At 48.5% G+C, this 21,572-nt stretch overlaps 1 protein-coding gene across 4 annotated transcripts in view; it reads left to right on the top strand.

Moving 5' to 3' along the window:
• DGKI (diacylglycerol kinase iota) overlaps positions 1-18,761 on the top strand; it is a 240,066-nt gene extending 221,305 nt beyond the window's left edge. For all 4 annotated transcript variants that reach the window (XM_038752352.1, XM_038752350.1, XM_038752351.1 and 1 more), the window contains 5 exons: positions 10,510-10,547; positions 11,348-11,468; positions 15,713-15,749; positions 16,600-16,699; positions 17,225-18,761. In XM_038752352.1, the coding sequence (XP_038608280.1) occupies positions 10,510-10,547; positions 11,348-11,468; positions 15,713-15,749; positions 16,600-16,699; positions 17,225-17,341 (413 nt within the window). In that variant the 3' untranslated portion in view covers positions 17,342-18,761. The remainder of the gene's footprint in view (positions 1-10,509; positions 10,548-11,347; positions 11,469-15,712; positions 15,750-16,599; positions 16,700-17,224) is intronic.
• Positions 18,762-21,572: the final 2,811 nt, after the last annotated feature.

Below are 21,572 nucleotides of genomic sequence, written 5' to 3'. Positions count from 1 at the left end.
TTAATTGTTCTTGCCTGGGCCTGAACAAGAATGCAAATCTGCCAAGATGGTGACCAAACGGGACTGTTCCTTCCACTGCTTTCTCTGGGTCTCGGACAGCTTGTCCCAATTTCCTGGCTCGCCTCACAGATGTCCCCCATCCAGTTCCTCATTGCCCTCTTTGGCGGCACGACCTCTCTGACAGGTTGACCTTGCTGGCAAGCATGAACTTGCTGAAAGTGTGACCTCCCCAGCAGTGTGACCTCTCCAGCAGCAGAACCTCACCTACACCATGGCCTCCCCAAAAGCTAATCCACAGCACTGCTTCTCCATCCCCAAGTGACAGTTGGATTCTGCTCCTCACAGTGCTCCACAGGACTCTGAATCCTTTGCCCCTTTCCAGGACCTTCTCTCCCTTGGGGAACTGAGGGCCACTCTTCCAGGCCCCTCGTCTCACTGGTGGAGTCTGAAAATGCTACCTGTTGGATGACATTTTGCAAGTAAAAGTAAACAGAGAGGCCCAAATAAAACCAAGCCAAGGGGTGTCCACAATTTCACTCGTAGGTTGATTTAAGAACATTGGGTGATACTTGCCTTGACAGAAAAACCTCCAGAGGGGTTCCTGGGAGATGGGCCCAGAATGGTTTATTTGAGGGAAAACTTAGAAAGCTTGAGGAGAGATAGGATAGGCACTCATTCATTCAATTGTATTATTGAGCATTTACTGTGTTCAGAGCACTGTACTAAGCGTTTGGAAAGTACAATTTGCCAACAAATAGAGATGATCCCTACCTAACAATGGGCTCAGAGTCTAGAAGGGGGGAGACTGACAACAAAACAAGTAGACAGGCATCAATAGTATCGATATAAATAAATAGAATTATAGCTATAAATGGCACATGAATGGCCAACCTGTGACAGGGACTTAGAGGAAAACTAAGGGCTCACCAAGTCCAACCTTAACCATGCAATGATGTCAACTGAATGCCCGCTACAGACGGATCACTTATTTATTGGGAGCCCCAAAGCAAAATTTGGATTGTGATAGGAACTGGGAAGGAAAAGGCTCCAATTGGCTCCTAGGCCAGAAAGCTGATATTTTAGGTCTTTTCATCCCTGGTGGGAAACTCTAAGGTCTGGTCAGAGATCCAGGGTGAACAAAGCTGGGAGTCCAGTTCCAAAATCTGCAGGGGCAGTCACCCCAGTGGTGTGGACGCTGATGACCTCCTGTAACGAGCTAGAGACTTGAGACAGGACAATCCAAAACAGAGAGGCTGGGTGCCTTTGTGGAAAGAGCATGGCATAGACTCCAAAGACCTGGATTCCAGGCCCAGATGTGCTGTAGCCTAGTGGAAAGAGCACAGAGGGGTTTAATAATCTAGAGTATTAGAATATCTCCAGATCTTAGTCGAAACAATTTTTCTCCCGTTCTTTTCTAATGGTGGAAAGTAAACGGTATGGGATTTTCTCTCCCTTTCTACCTTCTTACCAGGTAGTCAATGGCAGGATGAACCGGGGTGAACTCCTCATTTAACCCCTGCTGGCCTTTGCTTGAACAGGCACAGTGGGGAATAAAACTCCTAATACTGTGAACCCACTTTTGAACACCCAACCGGCCGCTGTAGTTGTAGTAGTAGTACTATTGGCCGCAATGATATTTATTGAGTACCCACTGGGCACAATCTACTGTACTAAGCATTTTATTACTGTGGTATTTGTTAAACACTCTGTACCAATTATAATTTTATTTATTAAGCACTTTGAATGTGCCAAGCACTGTACTAAGCACTGGGGTAGATACAAGCTAATCAGATCATTCACAAACTATTAGACCCATATGAGACAGGGGCAAAGTGGGAGAGAGAACAGGTATTTAATCCCCATTTTAAGATGAGGAAACTGAGGCCCAGAGAACTGAAATGATTTGCTCAAGGTCATGCTTACTACATGCCAAAAATTATTGCATTAGTGGCTAAGTGGTATGGTATTTCTTTTATGGTACTTATTAAGCATTTACTATGTGCCAGGTACTGTTCTAAGCACTGGGGTAGATACAAGCTATTTAGGTTGGACACAGTCCACGTCCCACATGGTATTCACAGTCTCAATCCTCATTTTACACATGAGGTAACAGAGGCCCAGAGAAATGACTTGCCAAGGTCCAGTGGGAAGACCTGGAATCCAGTTCTTTGGACCCTCTACTCCATGGTCTGTCAACCAGGGTGCCTAGCCTCTCTGTTTTGAATTGTATTGTCTTGAGTACCTAGCTCATTATAGGGAGCCATCAGTGTCCACTCCAGGTCCTTCTGATTCCCAGGCCTGTGCTCTTTCCACTAGGCCATGCTGCTTCTTGTACTTACTCTTTATCAGTGCTGGTGTAAGAGACAGAATAATCAGCTTGGACACATTTCCTGCCCCCCACAGGGCTCCCAGGCTAAGAGTGGGGAGGTGAAAAATCCAACAGAGGCATGAGTTCCCTCCCCACAAGGAGCTTAGAATCAAAAGGGGAGACAGACACACACATATTTACAAACTGAGTCATTAGAATGCAAAACAAAGGAGGCAGTTGAAAATGCCTGTACACGCAAGTGTTGAGGGATGTATACAGAATTATTTAAGTGCTAGTAAATTGAACTTCGACTCAACATGGTTACCCCTTCCCCCAGTGAGAGGGCCTCCAACAGAGTAGCCCGATCAGCTGGCCACCGGCTACAGCGGACACACTTACTGGGCTACTGGACAGCCAGCCCACCAACCCCCTTTTATTTTTCTGGAACACAAGTTGACGCACATCACCAGGCTCGCTCCCGCACCTGGAAGTCATTTCCCATGCAAGATCGCTGCTCCGGTTCAAACGGACGGCCATCCGTCACTCCAGTCGTTTTGCAGACCGAGTCGGGGATAATGCAGCTTGAAAAATATGAACACTTTTCAACTTGAGTTCCTTTTAAGAGGCCCTGAAGGATCCTAGTTCACATCAGAGAAGTGTGCTGAGACAGCTGGCAGGCAGAGACTTGGACTGAACCCATGAGGTGAGAGGAAGAAAACCAAGCTTCCCTCTGCAGGCCCGGAGACTCTCGATAAAGCAGATAAGGCAGGCTGGAATCTGGGTTGCCCCACTTCACTCTACCTCCTCTGCCCCACCCGGAAGACTTCAAGGCTTTAGATCTTACTTGTGCTTGAACCTTCCCAGGGATGTAGAATTACGAGCCAGGGGAAATCATCGAGCACAAGAACGGAGCGGCAAGGAGGCTGATGGTTATCAGCGACCCGGTAGCAGGCCTCAGGAACTCAGCAGAATAATAATAATGGCATTTGTTAAGCACTTACTATGTGCAAAGCACTGTTCTTAGTGCTGGGGGATACAAGGTGATCAGATTGTCCCTCGTGGGGCTCACAGTCTTAATCCCCATTTTGCAGATGAGGGAACTGAGGCTCAGAGAAGTTAAGACTTTCCCAAGGTCACACAGCAGACATGTCGCGGAGCTGGGATTCGAACCCATGACTTCTGACTCCAAAGCCTGGGCTCTTTCCACTGAGCCATGCTGCTTCTCAATAAAATGGACCATGCTGTCCTGTTGCTCTGCTGTTTTCTGCCTGGTGTCTTCAGCCTTGTCTCTCTCCCATCAGTTTTTCTGCGGTTGCACCTATAGTCGAAAGGAGAGACAAGGGCCTAGCACTCAGAGGACCAGGGTTCTAGTTCCGGCTCAGCTACTCACCTGCTGTGAGACCTTAGGTGCTTCACTTCATCTCTCCATTCCTCAGTTTCCTCATTTGTGAAATGGAAATGACATACTCGTTCTTCCTCCCCCTTAGGCTGTGAGTCTTGGGTGGGGCACGTCAGTCAGTTTACCATGTGCAGAGCACTGTACTGAGCTCTTGCGAGAGTACAGTACAGCAACAAACAGACATGTTCCCTGCCCACAGTGAGCTCAGAGTCTAGAAAGGGGCACAGGCATTAGTTTAAGTAAATAAATTACTCAAATGTACATAAGTGCTGTGGGGCTGGGAGAGCGGATGAATAAAAAGAGCAAGGCAGAAGGGAGTGGCAGAAGAGGAACATGTCTGATCCGGTGAGTTTGTATCTACTCTAGTGCTGAGGACGGGGCTTGGCGTATTATACGTGCACAGCAAATACAATCATTCTTTAAAAGGGTCCGGGGGCTAGTGAGAGCCCTTGTCAGTAGCCCGGGAACTGAGGCCGAGCTGAAGAGAATATTCCGGCTTCGGCTCTTCCCTGGCCTCTGACCAAACTTTAGAGTTTCCAGTCAGGATGGAAAGGGGCCAAAAGGGTGGACATCTGACTGGTTAACCCTTCAAAGCCTGCCCCCTTCCAGTCAATCAATCCATGGTATTTATTGAACACTTACAGTGTGCACAACACTATACTAAGCAGTTGGGAGAGTATAATACATTAGAGTTGGTAGAAATGATAGCCACCCACAAGGAGCTTACAAACTAGAGTACTCATTTCCTCACTAACTTCCTAAAATTTCTATTCCCTTTTTGTCCCAATGCTCAGTTCTGACCCTCAGCTGGGGACTACCAGCTAAGGACCCAGGAGTCCACTCCATCCTCGATCACTTTATAAGGCAGTGAGACTTTGACAAGGCCAGTTGTGGCTTCCCCAGGGACGGGATATAGCAAGAGTTTACTGTGGGGATTTATGTCAGTACACATGTATTTGTTTGCTTGCTGGCATATTGATCCATCCACATTTGAATTGCCTCCGGGTAAGCGGGCCAAATAAGCATTATATTACATAAACATTAGTGTAAAATGGGGGCAGCAAATTAAGCAGCATAAAATAGTATTCAACAAACTAGCTGTTTTCCATGAAATATTTAGATTTTGCTACATTTATGTCCCAACAATCCATCTCTTTAAACTCGCTCTCTTCAAAACCTTTCTTGTTCCTCTGTGTTCTCTCCTTATCCCTCTTCTTAGTCTTCTCCTTTGTCTCTTGTTTTCTACTTTCATTCCATGCACACCCAGATGTCCTCTTCCTAGTGTCCTGTTCTGCTAGGCATGCTTGGCACATAGCACTTAACAATACCATAATTATTATTTGAATATTCTCCCATTTGCCCTTTATCTTCCTGCTTCTTAGAGAAGTAAGGTGTTCTAGTAAGATAGAGCACAGGCCAAAGAATCAGAAAGACCTGGGTTCTAGTCCTGACTCCACCTCTTGTCTGCTGCATGACCTTGGGCAAATCCCTTCACTTCTCTGTGCCTCAATTCCCTCATCTGTAAACTGGGGATTAAGACTGTGAGTCCCATGTGAGACAGGGACTGTGTCCAACCCGATTTGCTTGTATCTACCCCAGTGCTTAGTACAGTGACTGGCATGTAGCGCTTTACAAATACCATAATTATAATTATTGTTTTCTGTGGTTCTCCCCACTGCTATTTCAGTTATTGACCACACGTCCCACACTAGGTGGGACAATCAGGTATTTTGTCCCATACCCCTCTGGTCCCATCCCTGGAAAACTGGCCAGTGGGATAAACACAAATCCCTCTTTCAGCCATGGTTGCCAAAGGGACAGGAAACCAGGGTGAAGTAGTACAGCAGCACCAGGTAAGAAGAAAATCAATCAATGCTACTTATTGAGTGCCTCTGGTGTGCAGAGCCCTGTACTAAGTACTTGGGAAAGTGCATTGGAATTAGTTGACATGATCCTTATTCATGAGGAGCTTACAATCTAGTTGGGGAGATGGACACTAAATACTTTATTGGAAACAGGAAGTAATAGAGTTTAAAGAATGTGCCTAAGTGCTGTGGGAGGATGTGACTATTCAAATGCTTTGGTGCAGAAATGCTGAAGTGGCAACTGGGGCGATGAATTTGGGATGGGGAGATTTGAAATTAATCAGGAAAGGCTTCCTGGAGGAGATGTGATTCCAGAAGGACTTTGAAGGACGGGGGAGCAGTGATCTGTTGGTTGTGAAAGGGAGGGAGGTTCCCGGTAGGAGGGAGGGCGTGAGCAATGGTTCAGTGGTGGGAGAGATGAGAGCGAGGCACAGTGATTAGCTTGAAAAGATGAAAGAGTAGAAGCTGTGTTGGAATGGAAGAAGAGAGTGCATAAGTAGGAGGGAGAGAGCTGATTGAGTGTCTTAGAGCCCATGATCAGGAATTTCTACTTGAAGTGGAGAAGAATGGGTCACCGTCGGAGGTTTTTGAGGAGTGGAGAGATGAAGGCAGAATGAACTTTTGGAAAAATGGTCTGGGCTGCAGAATGAAATTTGGGCTAGAGAGGGGAAAGAAAAGAGGCAGAAAGATGAGTGATGCCGTAAACAGGCTGGGAAATGGCAAGTGCTTGGGTCAGTCTGGTGATCTTTTGGAGCAGCAGGGCCTAATGGAAAGATCACAGAATTGGGAGTCAGAGGATCTGAGTTCTAATACCGGCTCCCCCGTGTGCCTGGTGGGTGACCCTGGACAAGTCACTTCACTTCTCTGGGACTCAGTTACCTCAACTGTGAAATGGAGAATCAATACCTGTTCTCCCTCATACTTAGACTATGAGCCTCACTGGGGCAGGGACTGTGTCTGACCTGATTATCTTGTATCTTCCACAGTGCTTACAACAGTGTTTGACACTGAGTAAACACTTAACAAATACCACTTGTTTTGATGGAGAAGAAGGGAGAGATTCTGGAAATGTGGAAGGAGAACAAATATGTTTTCATTTGTTTATCCCATTAAGACCCTGATTGTAGAATACATCCTGTGAACAGAGCTCATCAGCATTTGTTGATCTCAATCAAGCACTTCTTAGAAGCTCTGACATCTTCCCTGTAATAAAAGAGGCACGAGAGCTCTCCAAAAATTGTAACTCACTCCATCTCCCCCAAGGGAATGTTAGAAAATAACTGCTGGATTTAATCAATCAATCAGTATTTATTGAGCACTTACTATGTGCAGAGCACTTTATTAAGCACTTGGGAAATTACCATATAACAGAGTTGGTAGACAAGTTCCCTGTCCACAAGGAGCTTATGATCTTGAGTGCAATAGAGGAGGGGAGAAGAAAGGCTTCCCTTATTCAGTGTCAAAGCAGGGTCTTTGTTGAGATGGCTAGAAGTCATTCATTTATTCAGTCATATTTATTGATCATTTGCTGTGTGCAGAGTATTGTACTAAGTGCTTGGGAGAGTACAAAATAACAATAAACAGACACATTCCCTGCCCACAGTGAGCCCCCCTCCTCGCTCTCAGCGTGGCTCAGTGGAAAGAGCCCGGGCTTTGGAGTCAGAGGTCATGGGTTCAAATCCCGGCTCCACCAATTGTCAGCTGTGTGACTTTGGGCAAGTCACTTAACTTCTCTGTGCCTCAGTTACCTCATCTGTAAAATGGGGATTAAGATTGTGAGCTTCATGTGGGACAACCTGATCACCTTGTATCCCCCCAGTGCTTAGAACAGTGCTTTGCACATAGTAAGTGCTTAACAAATACTATCATTATTATTATTATTACTCCCTTCACCTCCCTCAAGGGAACACCTATTTCCTCACCTTGCTTCCTCCCTTCTACCAATCAATCAGTCAATCATATTTACTGAGTGCTTACCATGTGCAGAGCATTCATTCATTCATTCAATCGTATTTATTGAGCACTTACTGTGTGCAGAGCACTGTACTAAGCACTTGGGAAGTACAAGTTGGCAACATATAGAGATGGTCCCTACCCAACAACAGGCTCACAGTCTAGAAGGGGGAGACAGACAACAAAACAAAACATGTAGACAGGTGTCAAAACTGTCAGAATAAATAGACTTACGTTATATGCACGTCATTAACAAAATAAATAGAGTAGTAAATAGAGCACTGTACTAAATGCTAGGGAGAGTACAACATAACAGTAAACAGATACATTCCCTACCCACAAAAAGCTTGCAGTCTAGAGAGGGAGACAGACATTAATAGAAGCAATAAATTACAAAAAGGTACGTAACCGCTGTGGGCCTGAGAAAGGGGATGAGAAAAGGGAGCAAGTCAGGGTGACACAGAAGGGAGTCGGAGGAGAGGAAAGGCGGGCTTAGTCAGGGAAGGCTTCTTGGAAGAGCTGTGCTTTCAATAAGGCTTTGAAGGGGGAGAATAATTGTCGGATATGAGGAGGGAGGGCACTCTCTCTATACTATACTATACTATACTATACTATACTATACTATACTATACTATTCTAAGCCTTTGGGAGAGTACAAAACAACAGTATAACAGACACATTCTCTGCCCACAATGAGCTTACAGTCTTGATGGGGAGAATCACTTCAAGAAATCACTGAAAAGCCTTGGAAGGAAGGGGTCATGGCTGTTTATCCACTAGGCTATACAACTGAATCAGTTCCAAAACGTGTATGGATTCGACTGTGGTACTCATTAAGCTCCTGCTTTGTGCCAAGCTCTATGCTAAACACTGGGGGAAACCAATAACAGATCCAGTTCCTCTCCTACCCAGGGCTTAAAGTCTAAGGAGGAGGGCAGACCCAGAGAATACCACAAGGAGTATGCTGCAAACCGTGGCAGTGATTAAAAACCCAGAATTCAGAATGTTACGCTACATATCCAAATGCACAGACTTTATTGTTCTGCTGAGAAATTAGGGCTGAGAGGAGCCTGTAATAATTGTGAAACCGAGCTGAGTGAGCCTCTCAGTGGCTTCTCACCTTTGGAAATTGAGCACTGAGCCATACTTTGAAGGGACCACAGGAGCAGCTTCCGGAGATTGGGCTTGGGCAGTCTGAAAGACAGCATCCCCGGGTGCAAACTTGAGCCGGGGCCAGGCCCGGAAGAGGCCGTTCTTTCTCCCGGATGTAAACGGGTCCGTGTTTCCTTCCAAATAGGGATATTATAACACTTCCCCATTCCCCTATTGCTGCACAGTTCCAGAATGCAGATAGTTTTCTAAAAGAGCCAATTGCCGCACTGCACTGCAGATACCAGTTCCCTTTGACAAAACAGTTTCTCCCCAGTTCCCAATTTCTCCTCAGGCATTTGCTCAATGCCAGGGTATTTGCGTGTCAATAGGAGCTTTCCGATCTGCTGAAGTGGCCTTTCCTTTCCTTTAGTTAATAATTCCCCATTGAGGATCTTTGCAGTGACCCTGTTCACTTCACCCTCCACACTTCCTTTCTGAATCCCTGGCCCCCAAACTGGATACATTTCCTGGAGTAGGGTGTGGGCCCTCTTTAGTGAAAAGGGCATTGGGCAAGGAAACTGGAGACCAGGGTTCTAGTCCTGGCTCTGCAACTCGCTTAGTGTGTTGCCCGGTGCAAGTCACCTTATTTCTTGGGCCGCAGTTTCCTCATCTCCAAAATGGAGATGAAACACCTGTTCTCCCGCTGACTTAGACTCTGAGCCTCACGGGGGACAGGGACTGTGTCCAACCTGATTATGTTGTATCTACTACAGCTTGGAACATAGTAAGTGAGAAGCAGCGTCGCTCACTGGAAAGAGCCCAGGCTTGGGAGCCAGAGGTCATGGGTTTGAATCCCGGCTCTGCCACTTATCAGCTGTGTGACTTTGGGCAAGTCACTTAACTTCTCTGTGCCTCAGTTACTGCTTCTGTAAAATTGAAATTGTGAGCCCCACGTGGGACAGCCTGGTATCCCCTCGCCAGCACTTAGAACAGTGTTTTATAATAATGGCAATTATTAAGCGCTTACTGTGTGCAAAGCACTGTTCTAAGCACTGGGGAGGTTACAAGGTGATCAGGTTGTCCCACGTGAGGCTCACAGTCTTAATCTCCATTTCACAGATGAGGGAACTGAGGCCCAGAGAAGTGAAGTGACTTGCCCAAAGTCACACAGCTGATAATTGGTGGAGCCAGGATTTGGACCCATGACCTCTGACACCAAAGCCTGGGCTCTTTCCTCTGAGCCACGCTGCTTCTCAGCGTTTTGCACAGTGTTTTGCACATAGTAAGGGCTTAACAAATATTATATATATATTTTTTTGAAAAAGCAGGTTGGCTTAATAGAAAGAGTCCTGGCCTGGGAGCCAGAGAATCTGGGTTCAAATCCTGACTCCTTCACTTGTCTGATATATGACCTTGGTCAAGTCACTTAACTTCTCTCTGCCTCAGTTCCCTCATCTGTCAAATGGGGGTTAAGACTGTGAGCCTCATGTTTCAGAATGGGGATTATGTCCAACCTGATTATCTTGTATCTACCCCAGTGCCTAGAAGAGTTCCTGGAACATAGTAAGTGCTTAACAAAAAAACTACCATTTAACATATATTATAAAAGTGATTATGATTATTAATTATTATAATTAAAAGGAACACAGGGCTAGGCCTCAGGAAACCTGGGTTCTAAGCCTGATTTTGCCACTTACCTCGGGAAAGGCACTTAATTGCCTGGTGCCTCAGTTTCCTTATCTGCAAAATAGCATTACAACAACTGTTCTCCCGCTCCCTTAGACTGTAAGCGTCATGGGGAGTGTTTGGCACCTAGTAAGCACTTAATGAATATATTCTTTATTAATAAGGGTCTGGTCGCTAACAGTAAATCTTTCTTTTGTCTTTCACAGCCCTCTTACAGGCTGTAATAGCTGGAGATCTCATAAAGGTAAGAAGTTCCTCCTGTCTCAAAAAAGCATCTATGCTTATTCTCTGAGTAGCAGAGAATAACCAGAGGTATTCGTTAAGCACTTACTGTATGCCAAGCACCACTCTATGCGCTGGGATAGGTACAAGATATTCAAGTTGGATACAGTCCCTGTCCCACATGGGGCTCACAGTCAGCGTGGCTCAGTGGAAAGAGTCTGGGCTTTGGAGTCAAAGGTCATAGGTTCAAATCCCAGCTCCTCCAATTGTCAGCTGTGTGACTTTGAGCAAGTCACTTCACTTCTCTGGGCCTCAGTTACCTCATCTGTAAAATGGGGATTAAGACTGTGAGCCCCCTGTGGGACAACCTTATCACCTTGTAACCTCCCCAGCGCTTAGAACAGTGCTTTGCACATAGTAAGTGCTTAATAAATGCCATTATTGTTATTATTATTATTATTATTATTACTCTCCCAAGTGCTTAGTAAAGTGCTCCGCAAATGATCAGTGCTTAATAAAGAACAAGGATTAAGAGCATTCTGGGCCGCAGAGGAGGCTCAGCTCAGTGAAGAGAATGAAACCCACCACAGGCAATCAGGCCCCAAATTCGTGAACAGTGCATAGCTCGACAGTGACTTTGTGAGCAGGCTTGAAACACGTCAGGTTGTGAACACAAGGCAGGCGATGGCCTCAGGGGTCAGATGGAGAGGGGGCTGAGGAGTAGGGATAGCTGCCAGTTAGTTGAGGAAGGACCTAGTGATTTATGTCCATCTCCCTGACTTTCAAGGGAACCCCACCGTTTCTTCTGCGTTTGCCTTCCAGCTCATTGAGTGCTGCAGGAATGGGGGCAGCCTGTTGATCCGGGGCCCCGATCACTGCTCCCTCCTCCACTACGCAGCCCAGTTGGGGAACGGCGACATTGTCAAATACATCCTGGACCACGGTGAGTAGGTCAGAGCTGGGAATGGGGCGTGGCTTAATGAACAGAGCACAGGCTTGGGAATCAGAAGGACCTGGGTTCTAATCCTGGCTCTGCCCCTTGTCTGCTGTGTGACCTTGGGCAAACCACTCAAGTTCTCTATGCTCAGTTACCTCATCTGTAAAATGAGGATTAAGACTGTGAGCCCCATGTGGAACGTGGACTACGCCCAACCTGATCAGCTTGTATCTACCCCAGCGCTAAGTACAGAGCCTGATGCATAGTTAGCACTTAATAAATACCATAAAAAATATGAAGTGCTTGTTAGGAGCAGAGCACTGGGCTGAGTCCTTGGGAGAGCACAATACAGTAGAGTTGATAGACACAATTTCTGCCTTCCAGGAGTTTGTGTCCCTGGTCTTACCGCTGGCAGGAGGTTTCAGCAAAGTCTCCTTAGCAGGGGCAGGGGTAAGGAGACAGGTCATGAGGGTGTGGATAAGTCCAACTTTCCCCTCTGTCTTCCACCTGAACTGAGGGTCTGACCACCCCGCAACCAGATATCGCTGCTATCCAGAGTTCTCACCTAACTAAAAGACATTCGCCTCTGACTCTGGGCTGCGATTTAGGACCAAAAATATACAAACTCCCTCACAAACATCCAGTCTCCTTCCCATCCCCTGCCTTCTCCATTCCCACAAGCCATCCCCTCAACATTCCAGGATGTCCAGAGGCGGGAAGGATGCTGGGAGCAATCCCTGGTGGGGGTGAGGGATGGGAAAGTCCATTAGACATTGATCCACCTTGAAAAAGTGTCACCTCACCCTTCCCAACCCCCGGAGACCAAAAGGATCTGGATGTCCTTACTGAATTGATCCCTCAGCCTTGGGTCACCTGGGCAGGGAGCAGTCACTGCAAGGCTCAGAAGACCTTATTTACAGAGGGCCCCTGGACTTCCTAGGCTGGGGTCAGCTGAGCTCTCCAAAGGACAAAAAAGTGACCTAGCCCCAGTCTGGTGTCAGGTCTTTTTCCTGGCTACTCACTCCTCAACCTTCCCATACTGAGCTGGGCCACCCAATTGTCATGGTCATGGTTCTCAGTGGAGAAGCCTCAAGTTAGGGACCCCGGGGTTCTCTCGCTTGCCTAAGGCAGCGTTGAGGACTGGCACACTCTAAGTCCCGCAAACCGCGCTGCTGACTGGCACTCAGAACTGGAAATCAGTTATTTGTATATTTTCCCGACCGGCACCGGGGAGGTGTGTGAAAGGGGGAATTGACTAGCCTTTCACCTAGAAGGGGTCACAGAAGAGACCCTGGCCCCCACTCTTCCTGCTGTGAGGGTCTCCGACCTCCAGTGGTGGCCATCTTGCTTCCAGCACTGGCCGTCTTGTTTCCAGCAGTTTCTACCACAGGCACATTGTGCTGCTTTACTCTCAGAGGAGCTGGAAGGTGGGTGGTGGGAGGAGTGAAAGGGGGAATCACTGAGGAAGAAGAGTTAACAATTTCAGCCAGTCAGTGAGAGTCGTTAAGGGTAGAGAGGGCCCCAGCTGAGTTCTCCCAGGAACTCCTTTCAATCCATTTTCCTCCCCCCACCTCTTCCCCTCTGAGCCTTTTTTTGGTGAGGAAGAGGTTATTTCTTCACCTCCCCACACATTTTGTTCTTTTGTCTTTATTTTCCACCGCCCTCCCCTCCTGCTGTTTTCTTTGATAGAAATCTCACTCATGCATTTCCTTTCTGGATTTCTATGGGGTTATTTTACCCTGTCTGTGTGTCTCTCTCTCTCTGTCTCTCTGCCTTCAGTCTCTTTTTCTTTTTCTGCCTCTTGTCCCCAAGAGAAACTGCAGGCTTCCTGCTGGGACAGGATGACAGTGCCCTTAGCTTTCCCAGTGCCGGCTTTTCCCACATCTGTGCGGCTTTTGTCCCGCGGCACAGGGGATTTGGAATGGTCCGCTGACAGCGTCTGGGAGACTGATGGAAAATGAGATCCGGCGAGGGGAAGGGGGCAACTGGGGAGGAGAGGGAGAGGGGCTTGGAAGGGGTGGGTGTGGGACAGAGGAGAGAGACCCACTGCTGACTGTTTCAGAGAGGGCGAGGGGTTGGGGGAGGGCAGGAGGGAGACGTTTGGCCAAGGCCTAGAGGCTCCGGTTTTCTTTGGAGGAATCTGTGTCGGGATGAATGAAACATTTAACACTGGAGCGGGTTAATGGATGGGGAGTTGGGGCGTGGGTTCTGATGGGACAGGAAAGTGCTGTCCCCTTGCTGCTAGATGAAACTCTCCAGCGCTCTTGTTCATCCTCTCGCTGTAACCCAGGGACATTGATGCAACCTGTTTTTTCCAACAGTCCATACTGTCCTTTGCCTTCCTCTGCTCTTCTTCTTTCCACTTAGGGGCCTTGATATTAGGCTCTCCCTCCATTTCTTTCTTCCTTTCTTTCTCTCTCATCCTTTCTCTTCCCCTCCCTCCTTATCTCTCTCCCTTTCTCCATTTCTTCCTTTCTCCTTTTTCCATCTTTTTTTCCCTTTCTCTCACCTTCCTGTTCTCCCTCCCATCCGCCTTCTGACCCCCACCCCACCGGCCCCTCCTTCCTTCCCTCCTTCTCCACCACATCCTGTAGGTTTGATTCTGAAATTTCCCAGCATCCACAATGTCAACGATGCCACCTGAAGCAGCATGGCTCAGCGGAAAGAGCATGGGCTTTGTAGTCAGAGGTCATGGGTTCAAATCCCAGCTCTACCAATTGTCAGCTGGGTGACTTTGGGCAAGTCACTTCATTTCTCTGGGCCTCAGCTACCTCATCTCTAAAATGGGGATGAAGTCTGTGAGCCCCCCGTGGGACAACCTGATCACCTTGTAACCTCCCCAGTGTTTAGAACAGTGCTCTGCACATAGTAAGCGCTTAATAAATGTCATCATTATTATTATGAGGATGAGCACTATGTAGGACAGGAACTGCATCTGACCTGATTAGCTCCTGTGCTTAGTACAGTGCATGGCATACAGTAAGTGCTTAACGGATACCACAATTATTATTATTACTAGTTAGACCTTCCTTTAGCTGGGCAGGTCTTCCTTTGGTCCTCCCTCTCCTACTTGCTCACTGGCGGCTTAGTGAGGTGGGTTTCTAGCACCGTCTGGTGGGAAGCATTAAGGTTGGGCAGGCTTGGGGAGACGGTTGTGGTGTTCTTATCTCAAGAATGTAAGCTTGTTGTGAGCAGGGAATGTGTCTACCAATGCTATTGTATCATAGTCTCCCAAGTGCTCATGGCATAGTGGATAGAGCACAGGGCTGGGAATCAGAAGGTTTGGGGTTCTAATCCTGGCTCTACCACTTATCTGCTGTGTGACCTTGGACAAGTCACTTCACTTCTCTGGGCCTCAGGTACCTCATCAGTAAAATGGGGATTGAGACCGTGAGCCCCATGTGGGACAGGGACTTTGTCCAATCCGATTAACTCGTGTCCACCCCAGAGCTTAGTAAAGTGTCTGGCACATAGTAAGTACTTAACAAATGATAGTAAGCACTTAACAAATGCCACTATTATTATTATAGTGCCCTGCACACAGTAAGTCTCAATAAATAGCACTGATTGCTTATTTCCCTGGGCTACCCCAGCTCTATCTACCCACCAGCCTGCTCTAGTGCCATTTTTGTTTGTTAGTGGATTTTCTCTTAACATCTCTAGTGGTTCCTTGCTCAGCTCCTCCCAGTCTCCTGCCCTTTGGCTCAGTGACCCCTGGAGTCGGGAAATAAGGGCTCTTGTCCACCTAGACCTCTTCTGATGTGATTTGAGCTGTTCCCCTCCTCTCTAATTCATGGCTGCTCCCCAGACGCCACATTTGAAGGCAGATCAGCAAACAGCCACTCTCTCTCCAAAGAGAAAGTGTGGCAGATATGGGACCAGATTTGGAGGGGATTCTCTGCCCCGAAGCCTAGGTCCGATTGTCCGTTACAGGCAGACAGACAGACAGGCAGGTGCCTTTCTTCCAATGACTTTATAGTCATGATCAGTTCTTCAAAAAAAAACCCCGCTGCTCCTCCTGACCCCAAGAGTGGGTGGCCGGGGGGGCGGTCTCTCTGGAATCTACCTGACTCTTCCAGCTCAGGTTCCAGGCGTGAGAGGAGGATCATGAATAAGATTCCTGGGCATGGCCCTCCTCCCCGTGCTGGCTCTACTTCTCTCCTTGTTTTCCAGCATAACAGGGGGCTGGCTGGCTTCTTTCTGCCTTAACTCTCCGCCCCCTGAAGTGGCTTCCTTGTTCTCTTACACAGGTCCTTCAGAGTTACTGGATATGGCAGACAGCGAAACGTGAGTGGAGCCCTCCTGCATCTGGGCTTCGGAGGGGAGAGAGGGCAAGAGAAGTCACGATGGGGGACAGGCATCTGTAGGCCCGGGCCTAGGGGCCAGGGGACCTGGTTCTAATAATGTTTTAGAGAACATGTTCTCTAGAACCTGGTTCTAGAGAAGTAGTGTGGTTCAGTGGAAAGAGCACAGGCTTTGGAGTTCAAATCCCGGCTCCATCAACTGTCAGCTGTGTGACTTTGGGCAAGTCACTTAACTTCTCTGTGCCTCAGTTACTTCATCTGCAAAATGTGGATTAAAATTGTGAGCCCCCATCGGGACAACCTGATCACCTTGTAACCTCCCCAGCACTTAGATCAGTGCTTTGTACATAGTAAGTGCTTAACAAATACCATCATTATTATTATTATTATTATTATTCTTAATGTCACTTGCCTGTTGTGTGACCTCGGTCAAGTCATTTTGCTTCTCTGTGCCTCAGTTTCCTTATCTGCAAAACGGGGATGATATACCTATTCTTTCTTCCCCTTAGACTGTGAGTCTCACATGGGATAGGAACTGTGACCAGACTGATAATCTTGTACCTCCCTCAGAGCTTAGTACAATGCTTTGCACATAGTAAGCACTTAGCAGATACCTATTATTATCATTATTGTTATTATCAATGAACACCTTCCCAGTGCCCTCTGCCTGAGAGGGAGCTCTCTTCTATAGGAGCCACTTGGCGGGGCACTGCCTTATTGCCAAATTGTCAGAATTCCTCTGGCGTCAGCTCCACACCCCAGAAAGCCAAAGCACCCCTCCATCCCTCTCTTCAAGCCCCTCACTGCTTATGCCCTCTTTCATTTTGGTTTAGGGGTGAGACAGCATTGCACAAGGCAGCTTGCCAGCGGCACCGTGGCGTGTGCCAACTCTTGGTGGATGCGGGAGCTTCTCTGAGAAAGATGGATTCCAAGGTAGGTCGCCCGATCACCCCTTGCCCCCTCCCCCCCTCCAACAGTCACTTTCCAGGGCTCTGCATCCCTGCCAGCATACTGGCTCTGTGTATTCCTGGCCCCGGTGGTAACACGGCCGATTAGGATGAGAGAGGCACAAGGGGCACTGTGCAAACCACCAGCACTAGAATCCATTCCTCCACCCAGCTCCACAGTCCTGAAGAATCGGCTCGCCTGCCGCTCCTGACGGGAGTGACGACATCCGTTCGGAGACCTCCTGGAAAGAGGAGCTTAGATGGTCTAGACAGTTCTTCGGGCCTCCCATCCTCCCATCCCCTTCCCTCCTCTCCACCACCCAATCCCAGGTCTGCACAGTTTGGGAGCCTTTGAAGGCCCCCCTGCATGAGGACGCATTGCCTGGTGGGAACAGGTGGCATGGAGACCCCCACCATATGACCTTAGGGCTTTCCCTCCCACCAACCACATATGCCGGGCCGAGGCAGGCAACCTCCTGCCATCTTTCCCTCTCTGCCCCTATTCGTGTAGGGCAAGACGCCTCAAGACAGAGCCCAGCAGGCCGGAGACCCAGACTTGGCTTCCTACCTCGAGAGCTGCCAGAACTACCAGATTATGGGGCACGAAGACCTGGAGACGGCCGTCTGACACCTCAGCCCGAGGAGGGGCACCTTGTGGAATCGGCCGGACCTGTGTCCGGGGCAGCAGACCCGGCCGTCCGGGCCGGAGAAGCCGACGGAATCGATCTGTCTGTCTCCCTCGTGCAGGATCTCGGAAAAGAGGCCACCGCCTCCTAAGGGCTACTGAGACGGGCCGCGGATCAGCAGCGTCCCCACTCCCCAGCCCACGGTGGGGATGAGGCGGGGGGCTACCGTGGAATACCATGGTCCCTGAGATGGGATCCTTATTGCTTCCAGCAAGTAGCATGAACCTCTCCTGTGTTCACCTGTACAATGTATTTTAAAGCAACAAAGGAAGAAATAAAAACCTAGGATGTTCCTATCAAACCCCACTACCCTTCTCCCCCATCCAGCCCCAGACCCCTTCAGAGATCTGATTCTGGCAACCTCTTTGGTTTTGAAGTGAGATGCTCTCTGTCCTCTCTGAACCAACCCTTGCCTGATGGGAAGGGGACAGATGTTTGAGGAGAGCTGGGTAACCCACAGGAACGCACCCGTGGAAACTGCCCTGGGTGCCCAGGATCGAACTCCTTTTAAAGTGGGGCTGCCCTACCCCTTCCGTGACTGGATATTCTTCTTCTTCCTCTTGCATGAACTCCCTTCCTTGACTCCTGCGCCTGGAAGCCGAATCGTGGACGCTAGACTGGTTTCTCCGTTGCCTCTTGATAACCCACCGAGATGCCGGGCAAGGCTGGCTCGAGCGGCTGAGGGATTCGTTGCGGTGCTGAGCCACATCACTGTCACCCGGTCATTCCCATGTGGCCCAGGTTCCGAGGACAGCAGGGACAGTGGGTTTGGCTTGAGTGGTTTGTCGAGCCCTGGCTAAGTACCATGGCCTCCTCCTTCCGCTCCTGCCGGGTGCGGAGTCCAGGGAGGACTGGGCGGGTGTCTCCATGGCCAGCTGGCCCAGCACCTGCTCATAAAGCCCATTTAATCAGACAGGACTAACAATTGAGGATCTGGAAAGGGCAGTGGTGAGGAGGGGAAACCAGTGGCAGGGTTGATTTCCAAGCATCTCGGGGCTGGAGGAGGGGAGGTGGGGGACGTGGGACAAAGATGATCTCCCTTTAAGGAGATGGTGCAATTGACCCTTTTGGTCAATGACCAGTGGATTGGAGCATGTCTTAAAATGTTTTTTCCTCCAGCTTTTTTTTTCTTTTTTTTTTTCTGCATTTAGAATGGGCTGAAGAGCCCACTCGCAATCCCCTCTGGGTTTTCATTGTCGTGGTCACTCATTTAGCCTTCCCTCCCAAAACCTTTTAGCTCTCCAGACCCAGGACAGGAGCCATCACATTTCAATTCCCCACTGATGGTCAACACTTCCCTCTCTCTCCTCTCTCCCTTTCTCCCTCTTCCCTCTCTCTTTCTCTCCCCCTCCCTCTCCCTTTCTCTCCCTTTCCATCTCTCTGTCTCCCTTGCATCTCCTTCCTTCCCTCTCTATCCATCCCCACGTCTCCTCCTCTCTCCCTGTTTCTCCCTCTTTCCCTTTCCCCCCATTTCTCTTTCTCTCTCCCACTCAGCCCACATTTGGAAAAGGTTATTGCAGAACGGGCTGGGAGCTTCAGGTTCCCACCTGGGAAATCAGAGGACACCTCACAACCCTGGGGTTGTGAGGGCCAGGCTCCCTGACAGCTACACTCCCTTCTATCTCCTGGACAGGCAGCAAAAAGTGGATCCCAGGTTTAAGCCTGCAGTGGAGTTCGACAGCATACACACACACACAAACACATACACACATGCCCACAGCAGTGCACGCTCCGCAGCATTCTTGAAAATGAAAAGTGCGGTGGCGGTGTTGGTTGAAACGAGAGTCGACTCTCAGAGCGCTCGCTATCTGAGAGAAAAGAGAAACGACGAAAGCTGTTTTGTCAGCTCGACCGCCCTGTCAGAGATTGAGCGGCCCGGCCGAGAGGCACCGAATGAGAACAGCGTGGATGACTGTGCCTTTGTTAGGTTCGGTCAATGGGAGGAATTGGGCAGCAGGCTTCCCCACTTAGCCTCCCTCTCACAGCTCACCATCGCCTCTGCATATGGCCAAAATGTGCTTTTTACCGGGGAAATACAACCCTTGGCTATCTAGTTTTAATTTATAGATCAGCGTTGACCCGTACTTACTTGCCTTCTGTTTCCTGTTTTAAGTTATGTTCAAGAGGCTTAATGGATTGCATGAACCAGGGAGGAATTCTTCAGCGGAGAGAGAATTTATCACCGGTGTCTCCCTAGTCACCTCCAAACCGGGCCACTGGCATCGCTCTCCGTGGTGGGTGAAAGGGTGGAAGGTGGAGGAGATATTTTTAGAGAGTTTCTTTTGGATTTAGATGTGTCGACTTGATCTTTGTGGTGGGAGGGGAGGACTTGCGGTTGATAATTTCCAGCCCCTGAAAAAAAATTGATGATCCAGTGGAGTTTTATCACCTGTCTTCCCTGGAAGTTTATCAACTTGTGACCCCGCCAGGGAAAGGCAGTGATGAGAAGCAGTGAGGCCTTGTGAAAAAAACACAGGCCTGGGCGTCAGAAGACCTGTGTCTTAATCCTGGCTCCGTCATTTGTCTGCTGTGTGACCTTGGGCAAGTCACTTAACTTCCTGTGCCTCAGTTGCCTCATCTAAAAAATGAGGATTAAGACTGTGAGCCCTAAGTGGGACAGGGACTGTGTCCAACCTTATTGCTTGTATCTACCCCAGCGCTTAGTATAGTGCCTGGCACATAGTGAGCGCTTAACAAATAGCATTTAAAATAAAAATGGACCCTGTAGAGTTGTTTCTCCTAAAAGGTTTCTTGAGTCTTTTCACTGTTTCCTGCTGTACAACTGCATCAAAGGGATCGGTTTTAAATGGGCAGTGGATACATGTTTTTTCTCTGCTAATAATAATAATAATGTTGGTATTTGGTAGCACTTATTATGTGCCAAGCACTGTTCTAAAGGCTGGGGTAGATACAAGGTAATCAGGTTGTCCCATGTGGGGCTCACAGTCTTCATCCCTATTTTACAGATGAATTAACTGAGGCACAGAGAAGTTACGTGACTCACCCAAGGTCACACAGCTGACAAGCGGCAGAGCTGGGATTAGAACCCACGACCTCTGACTCCCAAGCCCGTGCTCTTTCCATTCATTCATTCATTTCATTCAATCGTATTTATTGAATGCTTACTGTGTGCAGAGCACTGTACTAAGCGCTTGGGAAGTACAAATTGGCAGCCTATAGAGACGGTCCCTACCCAACAATGGGCTCACAGTCTAGAAGGGGGAGAAAGACAACAAAATCCACTTTTGCTAACAGGCATAGCAAGGGGAATTGGGAGCTTCCAGGATAACATGTGCCATTTACTCATTTGGCAGGAGGAGACTTAGTTTTTCACCAAAAGTGCCCCCTCCTCCTTCTGAATGAGGGGATGGGGTCAAATATGGCCAATGAGCATGGCCCTGATCCAATTCTGAGGAAGGCAGCCCTGCTTTCATTGGTACTTACCTGTAGTTGCTGACCCCATAATAACAACAACAACAATAATAATAGTAATAATAATAATAGCGAATAATTATAATATCTGTTAAGTGCTTACTATGTGCATAGCATTGTACTGAATGCTGGAGAGATAAAAGACAAGCAGATTGGACAGAGTCCCTATCCCATATAGGGTTCACAGTCTCAAGGAGATAGGGAGCAGGTATTTCAACCCTTTTTACAAGTGAGGGTATGAAAGGTCAGAGAAACTGAGTGACTTGGCCACACAACTGGCAAGTGGAGTCAGGATTTGAATCCAGGTCCCCTCAGCAATCTCTCTCATGCACAAAAATGGTGGGGTTACCGAGCGTCTCCACAGGTGCCCCTGAGCCATAAGGGGACCACACTGAGAGGCTGAAGGGGACACTTCTCCCTCTCTCCCTGCTTGCTCATCTCCATAGTCCTACAGACATCCCCAAAAGGAGAAAGCAATCCAGGCACCAAAATGGCCGTCCATCTCCAGTAGACTCCACTCTCCCCTCTCAGCTGAGCAGTGCCAGGAATGGTATGGGGCTTCCCATCTTCCACCTGCCTTTCCGGGAATCCAAGACAGGTCCTTTGAGTGTCTCTCACTTCCCCTTCATGTCCTGCATTGACTTTGGCCTAAAGGAGAAGCTCTGAGCCGGTTGGCCAAGATGAATGGGGAAAATAGGGTCACAGCTTCTGGAGGGAACCAGGTTGGGGGTCTTGTGGAGT

This window comes from Tachyglossus aculeatus, chromosome 10 (assembly GCF_015852505.1).
Source record: "Tachyglossus aculeatus isolate mTacAcu1 chromosome 10, mTacAcu1.pri, whole genome shotgun sequence".
Classification (NCBI taxonomy): Eukaryota; Metazoa; Chordata; class Mammalia; order Monotremata; family Tachyglossidae; genus Tachyglossus; species Tachyglossus aculeatus.
This window is presented reverse-complemented; position numbering and strand designations above follow the sequence as displayed.